Raw genomic sequence first — 20284 nt, 5'->3', positions numbered from 1 at the left:
TAAGGTGAGACTTTTTGTGTGGATTAATTGTGTTAAAATAAATTTTGACTTTTTTATTTAGGGATGCATGTATTTAGAGGAATTAGAAAATGTGCCACTTGAATATACCCAAGGTCAAATTCTGATACCTGTGTATTTCAGTCACATACTGATATAGCAAAATCTTTTCCACAGTTCCATTGTAATCCATCTCTCTCTCTCCACTGATGGCCCCCAGTACAAATGAGTTGCAATGTTATCATGAAGTGATAGCAATCACTTTTCTTGGTGCATCTCTTCGTTGCTCCTGGCAGACCTGAATGGTTAGATGGGAAAGCATGCTGAGCCCTGACAGTTCCTGGGATGCCCAATATAAACTAGTAAAATTGCAAGACGGAGAGCTGCTGTAGTTTATGCTGGAGGCTGAGTCAGATCCCACATCCTCTTCGTCAGAAAATCATCAGTGTTCCTTCAATTGTTTAATCATCTCAGCTAAGACTGCTAGCAAAGCATTACTGAATTTCAGTGAGAAACAGAAAAACTTTCAAATTTGATAAGACATGACTTATCACCTTCAAAATTCTGAAGATGTTTTTAAAATTTCATGCTTAACTATTTCACACATATAAGTGACGTTATGTGTGACTAAGAATAGAGAAAATTAATATATTAAAAGGTTTGATTTAGTTTCTGGGTTTGAAAAAGTTATATGTAAATCAAAAGTTAGATGTAAGAGTTAGAATTTTAATGTAGACAGGAAGATGATGAAGTTCAATGCTAGTTAAGGATAATTTTAAATTAATATATGAATCTGAATTCACATGTTTCATTAAATACACATGGAGCTTTTTTGCTTAAAGTGGAAATGGATGTCCTTAACCATATTTTCTATGGGAAGTCCACCTTCATTGCAGTTAATGAAAATCTTATATAAACCTTTTAAGGTATATATCAAATCATTTTCTAAATATAATATTTAAACTATACTAGAGAAGAATGATGCATTTTTGTGTTATCTGTGGAACTAGGCTATTTGAGTTCCACAGATGGACTTTACAAGTTCATGCAGCCATTTTACATTTACATGCTACTTTTACTACTAATGCCATTAATAAGAAGATGGTAGCACAGATGACTGCAGTCCACCTGGCCACCTCCCATCCTGTCTGGGTATGCCTGGTTGACTTTAACCACCAGGTTGCAGTGACATTAAGTTATTTTTTTTTGACTTCTATTAAAAAACAAACAAACAAACAAACAAACAAACAAAAACAAAAAAGGAGCTCTCTGTTATTTTTTAAATTTCCTGTGTGGTTTTCTTTTTCCCTTTTCTAACTGACAATACAAAGTAATGATGGAGTTATTTTTGAAATTTCTTGCTGATTTTTTTTTAGGTTCACAGCAGAGTTGCTCTGACCCCTTTGTGCAGAGTCACGAGTCAAAGAGCAAATGAAAATGTATGAAGGAGTTCCAGTCTTGCTCAGTTTGCTCCATTCTCATCACATCAAACTTCTATGGAGTATAGTTTGGATTCTGGTACAGGTTTGTGAAGACCCTGAGACTAGTGTGGAAATTTGGATCTGGGGTAGAATCAAGCAGCTGCATCATATGTTGCAGGAGTAGGTTTTCAGTCCTCAACATTATGGCAATTGTTCAAAACTGTTCTTTTAAGATATATTTGACCAAGCCCTGTTTTATCAAACAGCATCTTTGTCTTGTACAGCTGTATGTGATGCCAGCAAAATTTAAAAGACTATTTAGAACATAATGAATAAACAGTATTTTTCCCAGCCTTTTGTATTTCTTTGTTATCCTAAGGCGTTTTTCATATTTTTAGTGTATAAACTAAATAATGAATAAGTCATAAATATGGCATTACTATCTGTTTAGTTTTTCTATTAATCAGACACCTATTTAGTTAGCTAGAATTGTGAATACAATTGATGAACATGGTAAAGGAATTTTCTGTTTAAAGGCTTGTTTGCTTTTTCAAAGTGTATTAGCTAATTTAGTGAAAACATACAAATTTTCAGAACTTCAGGAATGGTTAACAAAGACATATTAAGCCACTTTTAACGCTGCAACTTGATTTTTTTTTTCTTTCTTTTTCTTTCAGGGAAAGAAGTCTTGTATCAAACTCTTCAATTGGAAGTTTATCTAGTGCAAATGCAGCAGGAAAAATCCAGTATCTTCATTTGTCGCATGAGCCAAGTCCGGATGAGATACAAGAAAATATTTTCTCACTTCAAGCAAGTAGGTTTATAAGGTCTAATACTCTGTTATGTCTTTACATACACTTGTGCAAAAGGATTCAAAATATTACAAATTTGTAAATACTTACACCTGCTTTAGAGAGTAGGAGCATCAAATCAGATTTGTTTATTTTCAAATGAGTGATACCAGCACTTATTTTCAAAAAGTATGCTTTTGTTAGAAGAAAGCAAAGCATAAAGTATTAAGAATCTGGGAATCATATGTATTTCTTCACCTGTAAAAACAGTGACAAAAAAGTTATTTATTTAGTTAGTTAGTTTTGTGTTTAGCATGAAATTATTTTTATTTGATCATATTTTTCTTCTCTATTTAAATTTTCTATGATAGATCAATATGAATCATATGATTTCAAAGTGGTATTTAATGACTTCTAGTCAGGTGAGAATTCATTTGTAGTTACGGAGCAAATTCGTTTTGGAAGAGATTTCTCAATAGAGTCAAATGGGCCTAAATGTTACTTCTGAATTTTTATTCTAGCTTGTTGTGCTGCAGTTACTGACTGGTGCTCAATGAGACTAATGCTCACCAGGTTGCACAGGTAGGAAGATTTTATTCAATTAAGGAAGGCATTACAGTTTATAATTTTACTTAATTCTTCTTTGTTATCATAATTTAAGAGATTGGAAATGTGCCTGTCATAACTTTAGTACTTCTGTTTCTTTATCATTTTACACATAGACACAAAGGTTATCAACATAGGTGTCTGGAAGAATAAACAGCTTTATTTGACAAGGTTCATTCTGGCATCTCTTACCATGCTTTTGTCATATTCAAAATTGGATAGTAAATAAAAGTTATCACAGAATAAACTAAGAAATGCAAATTCTGAATTTCTTTATTTTTATTACAAAAAACTATGCAGCTGAAAATTGACATATTGCTGTTTCACAAACAATTTCTCTTTTCATAAGAGTGTGATATTTCTGAGAGAACTTCCTGGTATTCTATCTCCAGGGATAAACCATTCTTAAAATCCCTGGTTGTATTCCAGACCTAGTTAAAGATAGAAATATTAAGGGCATTAATATCAGTTGAAAGCTGTAGCCAGCTGTTAAACTCTAACTGTTAAATCAAAGCCTTCCAGTTAGCTTAAAACCCAACTAGAGGTATTCCTGGAGGAACCGACAGAACAAGAACCTTCAATATGAATAGGAAAGAAGTTTGTGTATATTTCAAAACCATTGGTTAAGAGAAAAGAAATGAAAGTAAGTCTAGAAGAAAAAATATTTTTTTATTATTTTTGCGCACTAAAATTGTCAATAAACTATTGATTTAGTCAACTTTTATCTAAACAATATAATGATATATTTTAGGCAGAGTCTGATTTAAATAAAATAAAATATCACTTGTTTAATTTAAATGGATTTAACAGAGAGGTTTTCTGCATTGCCCCAGCAGTGCATGGTGACTGTTGTGTCAGTAAATCGCTTAAAAATTGATGGTACAATGTGCAGAGCTGGAAAGGTGTTTCAAACTTAACAACTTCTGCTCGTTATGTTAAAAGACACTGACCTCTCCATTTGTTTAAACACCAGCCAACATCCCCATTTCAAATCAGGACACAGCCTCAAGCATGTTCATTTCAACTGGAGTTCCACCCTACAATACCACTGCAGTAATTTTAAATCCTACCTCTTTCTTTTGCTAATATAACTTCAAGAGTTGCGTAGTGAACAAGGTGAAGCAACTCACTTGGGTTAAAAACAGAGGAAAAAGGTGTGCAGCTTTTTCAGTTATGTGCCAAGGAGGTCAATCTAAGTAACCTGTAAAAGTTTATATAATTGTGTCAAAGGTCTCTTGGGAACTTGTGCTTCTGCTGTAGCTGCTCTCTACCTGTCTGTCTGTCCTCTGTCCTTGTCACAGCCTTGGCAACAGTCTGCAGTAATTCTGGTAGCAGACAATGTGTTTGACTCAATGGCTCCACTGCACAGCTCAAAACCTAAGCTTAACCATAGTCTAAGCTTAATGCTAGCTTCCTGGATAGTAGAAGAAAACATCAGAAACTGCAGAAGAGCCTCTGCAGAGCTGACATATAATCCCTTCAAGTCTGCTAAAGAGGAGAGTAGTGTCCATCAGGGACCTTGTCAAGTAACTGGGAGAAGTACTCCAACTAAATCTACCAGTGCCCGTCTATCAGACCTACAAAGTGGATAGAATAGTGGAGGATACATGGTTGCATGAAAATGGAAGCTGAATTCATTATGGTTTCCACAAAATTCTGGAGTATTGGACAGACTTCTCAGGCTATCACTTTTGGTGTTTCTCCAATTTATTTTTATTAAGACTTGAATTTGTTTGTGACAATTCAAAGTATGGTACCACATGGTGACAGGAGATCTATTGCTGGAATTTTCTTCACCTGTAGAGATAGAAGCATTTCTTCTTTATGTGTTCACAGGCTGTCTTTGTGGTATCAGTTTAAATGTAACAATGATTTAATTCTTATACATGTTTCAGCTTATATTTTAGGTGTGCAGTAGGATGTTGAGAACTTGTCCATTGCTATTAGCTTCTCATTTATCTGAACATTGGTTTTTATTTGTGGTTTGCATGCAAGGGGGCACTATTAATGCTGACCTTTTTCTGTTTCTAGGCAAATGCAATATATACAATAGCAAAGCTAATTTTATCAAACAAAGAAAGGAATGCTGAAAAAGCCAGTTTATTACAGGTAACTCCCTCTATTATAATTGCACAATGAGAGCCTCAGCAGTCCCTGAGAATTTTTTATGAATTAAAATAAACTTTTATTTTGAAGTACAGTAGAAAAAAAAGTCATATTTAAAGGGGAATCCCCTACTCCAAAACAACAAATAGGAACTGAAAGTTAGAGACTCAATTTCTGATCTGATTTACTTTGTTTCTGGCACCTCATATAGTGTGAAGGAAAGTCAATATTTTTCTTGTGATAATCTTTCCTCTACTTTTTCAGGCTGTATAGCATCAGTTCTTTACAGAGCCTCGATCTTCATTGAAACTCACCCTAGACTTGACACTCTACTAATATCTGTTTATTTCTGGAGCATTTTTCTGTGGATGTTAAATAAAATACATGAAGGCAGCATATAAAATAGAGAAAATTTAAGTGTAGAATAAATATAGCCCAAGTAAGCGTACAATGGCTCTTGGTTTTGCATGTCATTACCCCCGTAAATGTACTGGTTAGAGTCAACTTAGGCTAAAGGTCATCAGTAGTAATTAATTACCTGGTAGCTTTTCTCAGGCTCTGTGCAGTGTTGTGCCTCTCTAAGATATGGGAATGTAGTGCTTGGGGGTTCAGGGATTGTGGATTCTCTGTTTGTGTTTTCTACCTCTGTTGGGATTGAAGGCACTTCAGACAGTATTTCATGTTGGGACTCATGTGTTTATTATTTCTTATCAGTGTAACAGCCTCACAGCCATGAGTTCTGCAATCTTTCATTAGCAAGGCACAAAATGGCTAACTATCTCTTGTTCCAAGGTCTTTTAAGACTAAACTATCCAATTAAGAAATGACACGCACATTATTTTCCCTTTCAACCCAATAAGTGATGCCTTGAAGCCCGCAATGCAGGCTTTTCTGTCCAATTACAAAATACCACCAAAACCCATGAAGAAGGAGGAAGAAGAAGGTGAAGAAGAACAACCTGCCTCCGCCCTAAAACCTTCATCTTGCTTCATATTTATTACTATATTCTAAACCCCCAAACTTTAAGTTTTCCACCCTGTCATATTACACACTTCTAACCAACTACACACCATAATCCCAGTGCTATTAATCAATTTTGGAAGTCTTCTCCACAGCCTCAGGTCAAATGTAGTGCTCTCTTGTGAGTCTGTGCTTTTCAACACAGAAAGTTTAAAATTCTCAGCATCCAGGATTCCAACAAGGATGAGCACAGCTGCTGCTGTTCTAGTTGGCAAAGTCCTTAGCACAGCTGAATGCATTCATGATCCTGCCTCTCACGTGGTCTTTGTTCTGACAGAGCCCCTAAAATGTGTATATAGCCACTTCACTGTCTAATCAGGTAGGCATGCTTGGATAGCAAAGAAAGGCATTTCCACAAAAAAAAAAAGAAAAAAATACATCATTCTACTTTCTCATCACAGTTCTTCTGGATTAAAATTGGAGAGCAGATTCCATACAGTAGGTACCTTTCTACTGCAAGATTTTATAGTGCACTTCATCTTAAGGATGATAAATACAAACCTTCCCGGTGGGTAGGTATATGGAACTAACATGCAGTCTAACCAACTGGATAGTATGCTCAGTATAGTTGCCTCACACAACTGTAAGGAGCTTAATTTATGCCCACTGAGAATTTTAGATTCCAGCAGAATGCATTGGAAATAACTCACAAGAGCTACTAAGCAGTTGTAGTTGGGTTGAATATGAAGCTCTATGAATTAATAATGGACTTAATGATCACATGTGAAAACGAAGTCTGTTTTGGACAAGAAGTTTATGAAACCTTGTTCCACTTCTCATACTGCTACCTGCATTGCCTTTGAAAATGTTACTGGTATGAAATAGAGTTGCAAATATTGGAATATCCTTTTTGAGTTTCACAGATATTTTTCTTAGAATATTTGCTGGTGTAGTTTCTCTACTGCCCCATTGTGTGTGTTTTCAATGATGAAATTTTCATCTTCTTTCTGACCTCAGTGATCTTAATTCAGGACTGTCTCTGATTGCTCACCTATAAATGTGCCATATCATTGAATCTTGACAAATAGAGCTAAAGATGAGTTGTATCAAAGCAGACGTATTAACCACCTGCCAGTAGCTGTTTTAAGTAACTTTTTTTGCGTTGGAACTAAGGTATATAAAGAAGCTGAGGTACATAAAGTTGTCTGTAAATATGACAAATTTAGGGTCAAACAATTGAATAATCTCTTCTTTTCTGCCCCTCTTAGAACTTACAGTATCCCACACTGCATTTTTCAGAAAATTGCTTTTTTACTGCAACAGTACAAACCCACTTATTGTATTTACCTTTTTCAGCATTGGAGAAGAAAGCAGGTCTCAAAACTTGAGCTATCTGTAGATGAAAAGAGATGATCAAGATTTAGGTATGCCTCAGCATGGGCTGTAGCTATCATCACCACTTCTTTTTCTTTCCCCCTTATTTTCCCCCCTAAATGTCCTTGCATACTTTTAAAATACAGGAGGAACTTAATATATTTTTATTCCCTTTGTTATCAGGTTAATAAGATAATCTGTTGTTTAAATACAAAGTTTGACTGTGTGCAAGGTATCAAGGGGAGTCGTTGTTTATCAGTGGCTTTTCCACATCTGTCATAAATCTCTCATTAATTGAAGTGCTTTTCCTACTGTAGTATTATGTTTTAAGAGCCCTGAGATTTCTCTTCAGTATGGAAAGAAATTGACATATTTTTGAAAGGTGTGTTAACCATACATTTTGTGAAACTCTTTTAGGATAGCTTTCAAAAGTCCAATCAGAAAGAAATATTTTCTAAACGTCATTTATTTTGTAATGGGCAATTTTTGTCATGTCCACAACTACAGATAGTCATTCCTGCACTGCAGCCAGTCTACAAGATGAGGTGTTCACTATTGGGACTCCTGTTGTGTGCATGCCAGACAACCTAGCTCTGTGTGGGCTCCTTCTAACCCCCATGAATAAACCTTTTATATATGTTGAGGACAGCTTTAACAGTGCTGGCAATAAAACATACTTTTACCTTGAAGATTAGCATGTGCAATTTGCAGCTTCAGATAGTAGCAATTAACTGGAAGCAGTCAATTTTTTTCTCTGAGCCCTCTACTCTTTCGCCATGGGTCTGACTTTGCATCAAGCTGTTTTACTTCGGAGTGTTACTAAAACGTTTGGATCAATAAGGACAAAATGTTTTCCATCAATTACACATTTTTACTAGTAAGATCACAATTTCCCCAGGTTGGCTACAAAGGCCATGTGAAACCTTGCAGTGTGATTTGTGGCATTAGAAGAGTAATCAGAGTATCTAGGACATCTTCCTGCCAGTAGTGTTTCTGTATGTTTTTATTATGTATCATAAATTACTAAAATTCTTTTTATGACTTTTGTGTTATTTTTAAAAAGTGGATATTGTACTGAAAGTGCCTCAGTTTATAATGGATTTTCATGGTTGGTGGCAAATTTTTGAAGAATCTGGGCTCATTTACTGTCTTTTGATTTTTCCAAATGCCTAATCTTTTGCATTTCTACTTATTCTAGAAGTTTAAAAAGAAACAAAACTTCAGTCAAGCATCTGAGTAATCAATTGTTGCCTCTTCTCTGTTGGCTTTTGCTTTTCTCAGTAATTTTAATCTTTTAGACTAGGATTATTGGCCAAAAATTCAAAGATGGATGTCATGATTCTTTAAATGCTGACAAATGTTAATCCTGTCACTTAGTGCATTACAAGAAGAAACTCATATACCGTGATAATAAGCATAAAAGAAAATAATGTAAGAAAAAAGTAATATTACTGGAAATTCAGAAGGTGCATTGACTTTAAAGGCTTATACTTGTTTGGAGAATTGGCATTTATATTAATACCCAGCCAATGGAGGCTGAAGTCTGACTTTTAAAAGGTGCTTTAACTCCTATGTATGTAGTGTTAGAGGCTTAATATCTTACTACATTAGTGAAAAATAAGTGTACTGTTTAGGAGATTCTGAAGTAAGTTTTAATAATAAACACTGAAAAGTCTCTGGTGTAGATTAATAGCTCTTGTGTACATTGTTTCTCAAAGATACAAAAAAATTTGCACCTTTCTAGAATTTTCCCTACTGACTTGTTTGAAATCCTCATTGATATTGGACATTATGTGTATGATATCAGAGCTTATGAAGGGTTGGTATTAAAGCTGAATTCATTAAAGGTAAGTAAAAACCTTAAGCCTTCATAGTTGTAAGAACTTGTATTCTTGCACATTCTTAGCACAAGAAAGGCATAAAATATTTTAAATTTATTTATTTGTGATTTAATTTATTACTAGGAGGATATATTGAAGCAAATCACTGAAAGTATTGAGAACATGAATAAGGCACCCACAAAACATGTAGGAGATTATGCAATTTTAGAGCACATTGGCAGTGGAGTTTTTGGAAGTGTATATAAGGTAGACTTTTCCTTTGTTATTATTTTACAGATTTGAGGGGAAGCTTCATAAAGAGGGGGATCATTATTCTCCTCTAAAGATCCAAAGTGTACAATTGAAATGCTAAATAGGGAGAAAGGCTATGGTGAGTAGTAGAGTGAATGATACAGATTGCCAGCCATATAGTTTTAATTTTCCTTTCAATAAAGAGTTACCTACATACACTTGCCTGCTGAGTGATTAGCAGACAATGGTTTCCTTATAGTTCTGTGACATAAATTGAGGAAAAACTCAAACAAAAAAGAGTAGAACTAGATTAAGGTGTATCTACCTGTACAAACACAATTTTTAAAGACTAAAAAAACCCAGCTTTTAAAATACATTTTTTTACCTCAAATACTCTATTTTAAAATTATTTCTGGATAAATACAATGTTCTATTAATTTCTTTTATGAGATGACAGATTGTATATAGTGATAGAGCTCATGGAGGGGGTGCCATTGGGAGAATACTTTCACTCTTTGAAGGAAAAGCAACAACAGTTTACAGATGACAGAATATGGCATATCTTTGAGTAAGGGCCTCCATTCTTTTTGCTGGGATTTTCCTGCCTGTAATTAGTAGCACCATGTTTTTAAGCTAATAAATGACAAAGTAATGCTTATTATATCAGTCACTAATACATAGCTGTGAATTTAATGTGTCTTTGTTTAGGTTGTAGTTAAGAATCTTTGTAAGGCTCTTTCTTTTTGTTTTTAAGCTTTGTCTAGCTCTTCGTTATTTGCATAAAGACAAGAGGATTGTTCATTGAGATCTCACTCCACAGAATGTCATGTTGGGGGATAAATGCAAAGTTACACTTACTAGTAGAACTGCTCTGCTTGAAGACAATTTCTCAAGATGTACCTGGGAAGTATTTCTTCACTGAAACTCAGAAAGGTTCAGATTCCTGGGTGTTGGTTATCATTCTTAGAAGCTAGTAAATTATTGCATTATTATACTGTTGTGTGAAATCATCAAATCACAGAATGGACTGGATTGAAAAGGACCTTAAATATAATCTATTTTCAATCCCCCCCCGTGCAGGGAGGCCTTTCTCTAGATCAGGTTGCTCGCAGTCTCATCTATCTTGACCTTAAACACTCACAGGGATGGATGACCTGTTCCAGTACCTCACCATCCTCACAGTAAAGAATTTTTTTCCTTATTATCTAATCTAAACCTACCCTTTTCCAGTTTGAAACCATTTCCCCTTGTCCAGTCACTATGTGCTGTTGTTAAAAGTCCTTCTTCATCTTTCTCAGAGGTTTCCTTCAGGTACTGGAAAGCCACTATTAGGTCACCCTAGAGCCTTCTCTTTTCCAGGCTGAATAAACCCAAGTCTCTCAGCCTCCCCTCACAGGAGAGGTGCTTCATCCCTCTGATCATCTTGTTGGTAATCCTCTGGACTCACTCCAACAGGTTGATATCCTTCCTGTGCTGGGACCCCAGAGCTGGATGCAGGGTTCCAGTGGAGTCTCACCAGAGGGAAGCAGAGGGGCAGAATCCCCTCCCTTGCCCTGCTGCCCACGCTGCATTGGATGCTGCCCAGGAGACATTTGGCTTTCTGTGCTGTGAGTGCCCATGGCTGGGTCATGTCCTCTCACCCCCCAGCACCCCTGAGTCCTTCTCTCCAGGGCTGCTCTTGATCTGTTCATCCCCAGCCTCTATTGGCACCAGGGGTTGTCCTGACCCAGCTGCAGCGCCTCGCTCTTGGTTTTGTTAAACTGCGTGAGATTCCCATGGGTCCATTTCTTGAGCTTGTCCTGGTCTCTCTGGATGCCATCCCAGGTGTGCCAGCTGCGCCACTCAGCTTGGTGTCACCTGCAATTTATTTAGATTGATCCCTCCATCTATGTCATTAATGTATATATTAAATAACACTGGTCCCAGTATGGACCCCTGAGGGACACTACTTGTCACTGGTGTCCATTGGGACTTTGAGCCATTGATCACTACCCTCTGAATGCAACCACCCAATCAATTTCTTATCCATCTAGCAGTCTACTCATGAATTACTCTTTTGGGGAACCATGCCAAAGGCTTTTCAGAACTCTTGATAAATGACATTTGTTGTCTTTCCATTGTCTACTGATGTAGTCACTCCTTCACAGAAGGTCACTATGGGTAGGAAGGACTTGCCCTTGTTGAAGCTATGCTGACCATCTCAAATCATCTCCCTGTTCTACATGAGCCTTAGCATAGTTTCTAGGAGGATGTGTTCCATGACCTTCCCAGGCACAGAAGTAAAATAATTGCTAATGCAAATTTTGTGTCATCTGCCATGGCTATATTTTTTGCAGCTATGGATGGTAAATATGATGGAGATGATTTAGCCTTAAAATATTTAAACTATAGTTAGGCTTCAAGGCCTGCTTTTATTTAAATTAGCAAGAATATTGAAATAATCAGATTACAGAGCAAGTGGTAATGAACATACAAAGTATAACAGCTGTCTATTCTATTCCAATTCTGCCATGAATTTGGTTAGCATTCTTCAGTTATTCCCAGATCAGCTGCAGTGAGGTGCTATTTGTATGTCTGTAGTAGTGAATATTCTTGATGTATGCTTCTGTAGTCACCACAGTGTGGAGGAAGGAACCTAGGCAGTTTCCAGGACAGACTTTGAAAGCAATATGTGTGTGAGCAGTACAAAGCATGGCACAGTTTTAGTCTTTGAGCAAATGAATACAGCCTGGTACACAGAGCAAGCCTTCCAGGCAATTCAGATCCTGTAGTTTTTGAAGTTCTCAAAGAACTACTGCATGTGTTCTTGCTGCTCATGACACAGAAGAAAACAAACAATTTCAATGCTGCAGAATTGTTGTAAGAAGTCTTTATGCAAAACTCCATCTCTCTTCTTTAAATATAACAGTAAACTGTAGACACACACGCACACCCATCCACAAAATGCTCAGCAACTGTTGTTTCATAGTAAATATTTTTACCTCATGTTCTACATATTTAAATTTATTCATTATGAAAGTTTATGTGCTAAGCCCCCTCAGACTCTTAGTAATGATGCAGTTTTGAAAGAATGTGATTTAATGGTGCAATTGTCCTTGAGTGATAAAAAGAAATATTCCAAATATGATTTTAAAGTATCATATAATTGTATTTTATATCAACTACTGCCACTGAGGGGCACTCGTGTCTTAACAACCTTTTCTTATCTTTAGTCCTTTCTAAATATGGAGAAGTCTAAATGTACTTTCAAGTATAAGCTCAAAATCGCCCTTGAAAAGCATTTATATTTCTGTCAAAGGTTTACAGGAGTTCAGGAAAATTGGAAGAACAGAAACTTACTTGGATCATTTCTACAGCAATTAGTTCAAAACTATTACCGTATTTAAACAAACACTCACTTTATTTAGTCCAACAGCTAGTACAAGTGTAGTACCTATTGAATTTTTGGGAAGAGGTGAAGAACTTTTATCTATTGTTTCTGAATTTTATAAAGCCTTGCTTTTTTACAGCCTTAATGAAATTAAGATGAATTTACTTTCTCTCTGATGATAGTTAATGTGTACTTTATAGACGTGTGCTGTGTTATTGTTCCTAACTCATACAGTCCATGTATGCCAAAGACTGGAGCATTTGTGATCTTAATGATTATGTCTCACAATAGTTGAGGATAAATGTATTGTCCATTTAGTACATTTCAAGTGTTCTTGGTGAAAGTCTGTCCTGATTTCCGTTGGAATAGAGTTAATTCTCTTTCTTGTAGCTGGTACATTGCTGTGTTTTGAATTTAGTACGACAGTAATGTTGATAACACACGGAGATTTTAGTTGTTGCTGAGGACTGTATACTCCAAATCAAGGACTTTTCAGTTTTCCATGCTCTGCCAGTGATGAGCTGCACAACAGGCTGGGGATGGGGAGTACATCCAGAATGGCTGACTTGAGCTAGCCCAAGGGATATTCCATACCATGGAATGCCATCCCCAGTATATAAACTGGGGCAAGTTGGCCAGGAGGTGCCAATGAGTGCTCATGGAATGGCTGGGCATCTTTCAGCAGGTGGTAAGCAACTTCAGTGAGCATCATTTGTTTTTCTTAAGTTTTATTCTGCCCCATGTTCTTTTAATTACAATTGCTATTAATAATAGCAATTATATAAAAATAATTTTATATTATATAAATTATAATACTATAATACTGAAATATTATAATACTTTATTTTGTTTCCGTCATCAAACTGTTTTTTACATTGACTCATGAGTTTTATTTCCTTTTTTTGCGATTCTCCTTCCTGGGGAAGGTGAGAAATTGAGTGTGTGGTGCTTGGTTGCTGGCTGGGGTTAAACCATGACAAAGTTACAACAAAATGTCAGATGAATGTGAAGCATATGCTAAAATGCTGAGAAATCTCTGAATTGAATTTATTCTGTCAGCTTTTTAAAAAGAGAAGGTCTGCTCTAAGATCTATTAAAAACTATACTTCTGCATTTACAAGCTGCACACTCATCCTAAATAGAGAGAATTCAATTTTCTGGAGTCTTTCAAATCTGAAAACTGACCCAAACTTGTCTTGATCTAACTAGAGTAGTGCACTACCTGTGAAGCAGTGTTGTATGACTGTGTAAGTGGGATATGGCTGAAATTATTTTACTTCATAAAAGAATCTTATAATACTGCTCTATTTTCTTTTCCTCAATCAGTCCTTCTGGAAATAGTAACTCCTGTTAATCTCTTGCTATGAGAATCTGCAGGTTGGTAGTATAAGAAGTGCAGATCACTCGTCTGTAACTAATGTTCTTAAAAAATATTGTGTTTAGAGAGGTGCCTTAGTTTCAGACTCTTATGGTGTATTTTGAATAAAAAAAGACCTAGGGAAATGATCAATGTACTGGAGAAAGACCTTTTAGAGATTCAGACTTTAATTCTGCAACAGCCACACCAATGAGCTGCTTTAAGAAAATTTTTGGGCTCACAGATAGGCATTTTGTGCCTTGTATATGAGAATGGGACCACTCACATTCCAAATCCCTTGAAGATCTCTTACACACTTTCTGCTTTTATGTTGGTTGAAAAGGATAGAAGTGCACAGAATGGGAGACACTCCCACCTTGCTGTCAGAGTGGAAAACAATAAACCTGCTAAAGAATTATGCTTATTTGTCCTGAATTCATGCAGAAACATTCCACAGGTGGCCCTGGTAGAACAATTCCAGCAGAACTTGGTAGGCAGGGACCTATGGTGATAGAAAACAAGAATTCATACAAAGAAATCTGCAGCTGGCCTGGCATAATGCAAGATTAAATTTGAGGGACCTCTTCTCAGGATGGTCTCTGAATATCATGTGTATAGGTCTTATTGAAAAAGAAATACTCATGCTCTGGTGAGACCTTACCTGAAGTACTGTGTCCAGCTCTTGGGTCCTCAGCACAAGAAGGACCTGTTGGAGTCAATCCAGAGGAAGGTTACAAAGAAGATTGTGGTGGTTTTGTATGGAGATCTGAAATTGGTGAACCAAAACCACTACACAGATTAGAGGAGTGGAGCACCTCTCCTATGAAGAAACGTTGAAAAAGTTGGGATTGTTCAGCCTGGAGAAGAAAAAGCTCCAGGGAGACCTTAGTGCACCTTTCTGAACATAAAGGGGACCATAAGAGAGCTGGAGAAGGACTTTTCACAAGGGCTTGAAGTGGCAGAACAAGGGGGTATGGCTTCAAACTGAAAGAGAGTAGACTTAGATTAAATAAGAGGAAGAAATTCTTTACTGGTGTGAGGGGGTGGTGGTGAGGCTCTGGAATCAAAGAAGTTCTGGATGCCTTGTTCCTAGAAGTATTCAAGGTCAAGTTAGATGGGTCTCTGAGCAGCCTGGTGTAGTGAAAGGTGTCCTTGCCCATAGCAGGGAGTTTGGAACTTGATAATCTTAACATCCCTTCCTACCCAAGCCATTCTACGATAATATTCTGAAAAATTTTTGAATATTTATAGCCACACTGTGTTTTGTTTTTCTTAAGTAATGTATGTGGTTAGATACTTTCTTTATTCAGAATTTTCTTTATTGTTTTGTTTTTAAACTTATGCAAGACAGAAATGAAAGTTCTAAGCCCAGCAGGTGCTTCATTCTAACGTGAAAATTGTATAAGTTTTTTGTATTTCCCAGGACATCTTTTACAGATGTCAATTAAACTTGAATTATCCTAACCTTTTCAGGGTCTTTAAAGTTGTGTGTTGTTGCAAATGTAAACAGACATTTACAATCTGATCCTAGCCGAGCTGTTTCTGACTATAGAGAGCTTTAAGCATGTTGTTGTTTTGTAGTCTCTAGAACTGCCCACCCTACTTGTTTTCTGTTAAATTTTTGACATAAATTCCATAGGAAGGGGTCCATGGCTACCATCTTCTGTGCTGGTACAGCATTTAATCATAATTGATTGAACTAACAATGCTATGAAAATATAAAATTAAATCATGCCAAACTGCAATTTTGTAAGACGTCTCAGTTTCAATTGATAGAAAAGTATTACCAAAACTGTACATCTCCAGTCAGACTGAAAGTCTCATGTATTGTGTCAGACGCACACAAAAATGGTGGAATTTTAGGTGTAGCCTGGTTGAAAGTTGTTTTGTTATAGGGTTTTAGAGATTCATTGAACCAATATTATCAGTGACTTTCCTTTTAATCTGCCCAGCCTTTTTATATAAGACATTGAGAAGTTACAGTTCTAAATTGAAAATGTGTCTCTGCTTTTATTGCACCTATATTTTACTGCAGCTGTATTTTGGTTCTAGCACAGTGTATTTCTGTCTAGAGCTCCATAGCTGCATCTGTTTGTAGGACAAAACAGAAGAGTCTGTAGATCATCACTTTTCCTCAGTGTCATTTAGTTGAAGCAAGGTTTAGACCTTGATGGTTGGAGGACTGTGTGGAATCACTTGGACACCTTTCAGAGCTGATATCAAGGAGAATTGTGAAGGGTACCCTACTCTGTTTTAGGAAGCATGTTCTGTTTAATGTTTAGTTCACATGATAAAATAGCAGCTGGAAAGATCTGTATGGGTCTGAACCTAGGATTATATAGTAGCAGAATGCTTGTTTTGAGACAACTCACCTGTTGGATAAACTTCTAATCATAGCAGGCAGCCATGTAGCGTCAGAATGGTTAACTGAATGTGACTTGGAAAGTTCAGAGAGTTGCTGGAAGAAAGCTCCCTGTTAGTTTTGTAATTCAGACTATTTGCTTGAGTGCTTTGTATAAAACACCTATTGGCACCTATTGGATTGTGTTCCATGTCCAGAGAAGCAGTAGCCATGGGATAAAGTGGATATAACCAGAGTCTGTTGTGTGTTAGTCACTGCTCAGATTCACTTGAATCACTCTGCTGGGTTTTTAGCAGATTACATGGCTCATTTAACTAATATTCATAATCAGAATTGCTACACTTCACACTGAGGTTCAAGGAAGGCCTTGTAGTATTTTATTTTAAAAGTTATTTCCATAATAGGCTGAATGGAATCTTCTACTTTTTTATATTCACATTGTAAATCAAACATTCTGGAAATCGTTGGTGAATTAATACCATGATCACATCTCTTCACAAATCTCAGTTCTAGATGTGGATCAGTGCTTAGGTTCCTAGTGCAGAAGTTACAAGCTTCACAAAGCTAGCAGTAGATTGTTTACAAAGCAATAAAAGCACAGAGAAAGAAGAATGATAGAATAGCAGAATGATAGAATGATAGAAATTAAAAAGTTTATTTGGGAATGAGAAGTTAATTCTGTTCACATTGTATTGATGTAGAATAAGTATGAATTCTAAAAGTAGCATAAGTATGTACTGTTGTTGATTAAATTGCAAATTATCTTGATTTTAGCATATGTATTTATAGAAAATAAAGTTATAATTTTATACTCCAAATTGCTGTACCTCGGTAAGTTGCTTACAAACCTGCTTGATAACAATTGCAAACTTGCTGAAAAGAAGCAAAGGGTTTTTGTCTCATCCTGAACCCTTCAGGGTAGTAGAAGAAACTGTTCAGTGGGTACACAGTGAAAATCTGATGTGAGCTGCTCTGAAGTTCATATATGGGGTAAATTTGATACTCTGTTAACATTCTTTTTTTGCTGTGTGTTTGGTCTTTGTGTGTGTATTTGATTTTAGGAGAAGTTAATGACATTTTCGAATAGGGTTCAGATATAAATTAAGGCAGCAAACTTGCAAATATGAAGTCAGTGTTGTTAAGTTGTATCTGAATAATTTTTGTCTTGTTTATATGGCAGAAGATAAATTTAGGTGAGAATTTTGGGAAAAAATTCATTTCATTGGGAAATGAAACAGCTAATGAAAATCCAGATTCTTTTAATAAAAAGAGTAATGAAAAACCATTGCAGGTATCTAAAATGCTCATTGGAAGAGAGTGCTAAGATTTAGAAAGTTTCTGTAATTTGGCTCTTATGAAAGCTGCAGAGACCATTAAGTAGGGGGTTAAGATATTAGCCAAGTATGCCTAGTCCTATTTTCATAGTTCTGTCTTTCCTTCATGCCCTCTTCCACAGATTTTTAATCTTTTTTGAAACCACCTTGCTTCATTATCACTTATTCTGCAACTCTAAACATAGTGTAAAGAAGTGAAAAAAGTGAAGGATCAGAATCTAAAGGATTATGACTACATCATATTATTTTAATTTTTCTTCCTGTTTGAGGATTGTCTTGTATAGTTGTTTGACTATTTCTTAGCAAATTTTAAAAAATTAAATATAGCTAATGAATAGGGGTCACCTTCATATTTGGTTATATCTTCATTTAATGATACATGAGACAGGCCTGTCAGAGTTCTCAGAAGTTATTTCATTTGTTTGTTACTTTGTTTGTTAGTCATTGTAGCAACTTTTGGCATCACGTACCAAATAATCATGGAATATTAGAAGTGGTAGACCAATTTATTTATTTATTAAGACAAATGCTTAAATAAATTAAAAGAAGCAATGTCACTAGTTTGATGTAGTTCAACAGTTGGCAGTTCTGTTTCATTTGAATCTCTATTATAGTCATGAAAAAGCTAAGAAAAAAAAAATGTGCTTAATGTAAAGCAGATTGTCCTGGGCTTTACATTCCTTAGCTCTGGCAGCACAAGTTGTATGTAGGAGTTTCTTGCTGGTATCAACAAAGATTAGCGGAATTTGGAAAATTCAGCTAAAAAGTAATTGCCAGTGAAAGGGTTTTATCCCTCCATTTCTGAGGACCTGAGCTTAAAATAAAGAGAATATATTTTCTCCATCTGACTGATTTTTCCCTTGCTTTCTTTCTTTTCTCCAGATAATCACTCATGTTGTATTAAAGTAAACTACTATGCCCAGAACTGAGAGGTTCACCTGCCTTCTTTCCTTTACTAAATCTCTCAACAGGAACTGAATTTATAAATTATTGGAATTTCTCAACACTCTTCCTTCATCAAATGTTATTTGAAGAATTCCAAAGGAATTAATTTAGAATTATTCAGCCCAGTTAATACAGGAAAGTATCAACACTGCAAAAACCTTTGGGGATTAATATTTCTTGTAGTGAAATACAAGAAATTTATTTTTTGTATTTCAAAAATACAAAGGCCTGAGGACTGCCTTAACTCAAGGGAAAAGGGAGGCTTCTTGGTTATCCTGTTAATTTAGCATTCTTTCTACTTACATTTTCCAAGCACTGCAGAGCTAGTCCTTCTTTGGACATTTTGTTCAAAGAAAAATGATCTGCAGCTTGAGTGTCTAGATTTGGCTTTCTTATCAAAAGCCCTTTCTGAATTTAAGAACTGCTCTTTGTCAGACCCTGGAGGTTTGCACTGAGTAAGAGCCAAGAGAAACTAATTTTTCTTACCTGTATTTCTTCTCATCTCCAGCTTCTTTTGATGGGTAGTAACATAAAACTTTTATGAACTGTGTCACAGTGAAAGCAATTGGAATAGGCATGCTATAGGCTCTGTCCAAGTAGAACAGAAGTTTTTAGAATATTTTAAACATTGTAATTTGTTACTTACAACAAAAATCTTCTTCTGAAGTAGCATTGCAATGCAAAAATTATTAACAGGATTTATGAAGTGCAATAATGTTTTCTGCTCTTTGTGCTTGGACTTAATGAAGTGTGATGTATCTTAGCTGCATTGTTGTGTGGAGGCAGCAGTAGAATATTGAATTGGAAAAAACAAACTTGAACGGTTTGCATGGAACTTTGATTAAAAATATAATCTCTAAAGACTGTGTGTGACATTTTGTGAAAGACTACCTGATAATTGCACAAGGCATTTATATTAACATAATTACATGATCATTTAAATCTACAGCTTTTTTCACAAGGTAAGGCTAAGATTCACCATCATTTCTTACCAAATTCCATCTTTGAACATGAACTATTAAGTTATTAGACTCCCCCACCCCACGCTCCTTTGAAATTAAGTTTCTTGGAAATTTTACCCTTCCCAACTGTCATAATTTCAAGGAAAGAAAAATAATTACCATAAATTTAGATTATTAGAGATTAGTATGAGATCACTGCTTATTAGAGACATAGCATTGTCATACAGTTTATTGAAATATATTGGTAGAAATCTGAAACTGGTCATATAGTTTAGCTTGAAACCATGAGAAGTGTGCTTATGGTATTTTTAAAGCAGATAGGCTGAATTCAAGTGTACGTTGCTGATGAATGTGGAGATAAAAAGAATATGGTCCAGTTCTGTGAAATGTAAAAGATAAAAAATCCCAAACTTCCCTTCCACCCTCCCCCAACTTTTCAGCTGTTGCAACTGAGCACTGATTGTCATGCAGAGGAGGTGGCTATTGAGATGTGAATCTTTTTGTCCCTTTTTTTATTATTGTAGCTGACTTTGGCCTTGCAAAGTGAAGGCAAGAAAACTGCAAACTTGCATAAGTAGTGGTATCCTATAATATAGGTAAGCCTATAGGTATATCTATATCTATATA

The 20284-nt window shown here is 35.8% G+C and overlaps 1 protein-coding gene across 1 annotated transcript in view; it reads left to right on the top strand.

The window, feature by feature from the left end:
- NEK10 (NIMA related kinase 10) overlaps window positions 1-20284 on the top strand; it is an 88189-nt gene that overhangs the window by 8412 nt on the left and 59493 nt on the right. The window contains 12 exon segments of the mRNA XM_041466231.1: window positions 1374-1598; window positions 2096-2232; window positions 2731-2748; window positions 2751-2791; window positions 4847-4924; window positions 7573-7637; window positions 9000-9102; window positions 9220-9342; window positions 9430-9466; window positions 9778-9895; window positions 10060-10195; window positions 15539-15592. Coding sequence (XP_041322165.1) covers window positions 1374-1598; window positions 2096-2232; window positions 2731-2748; window positions 2751-2791; window positions 4847-4924; window positions 7573-7637; window positions 9000-9102; window positions 9220-9342; window positions 9430-9466; window positions 9778-9895; window positions 10060-10195; window positions 15539-15592 — 1135 coding nt within the window.

The sequence above is a fragment of the Pyrgilauda ruficollis genome, unplaced genomic scaffold (genome assembly GCF_017590135.1).
Source record: "Pyrgilauda ruficollis isolate IOZ18807 unplaced genomic scaffold, ASM1759013v1 scaffold2, whole genome shotgun sequence".
Lineage (NCBI taxonomy): Eukaryota > Metazoa > Chordata > Aves > Passeriformes > Passeridae > Pyrgilauda > Pyrgilauda ruficollis.
The sequence above is the reverse complement of the archived record's forward strand: the minus strand, read 5'-3'. Positions and strand labels throughout refer to the sequence as shown.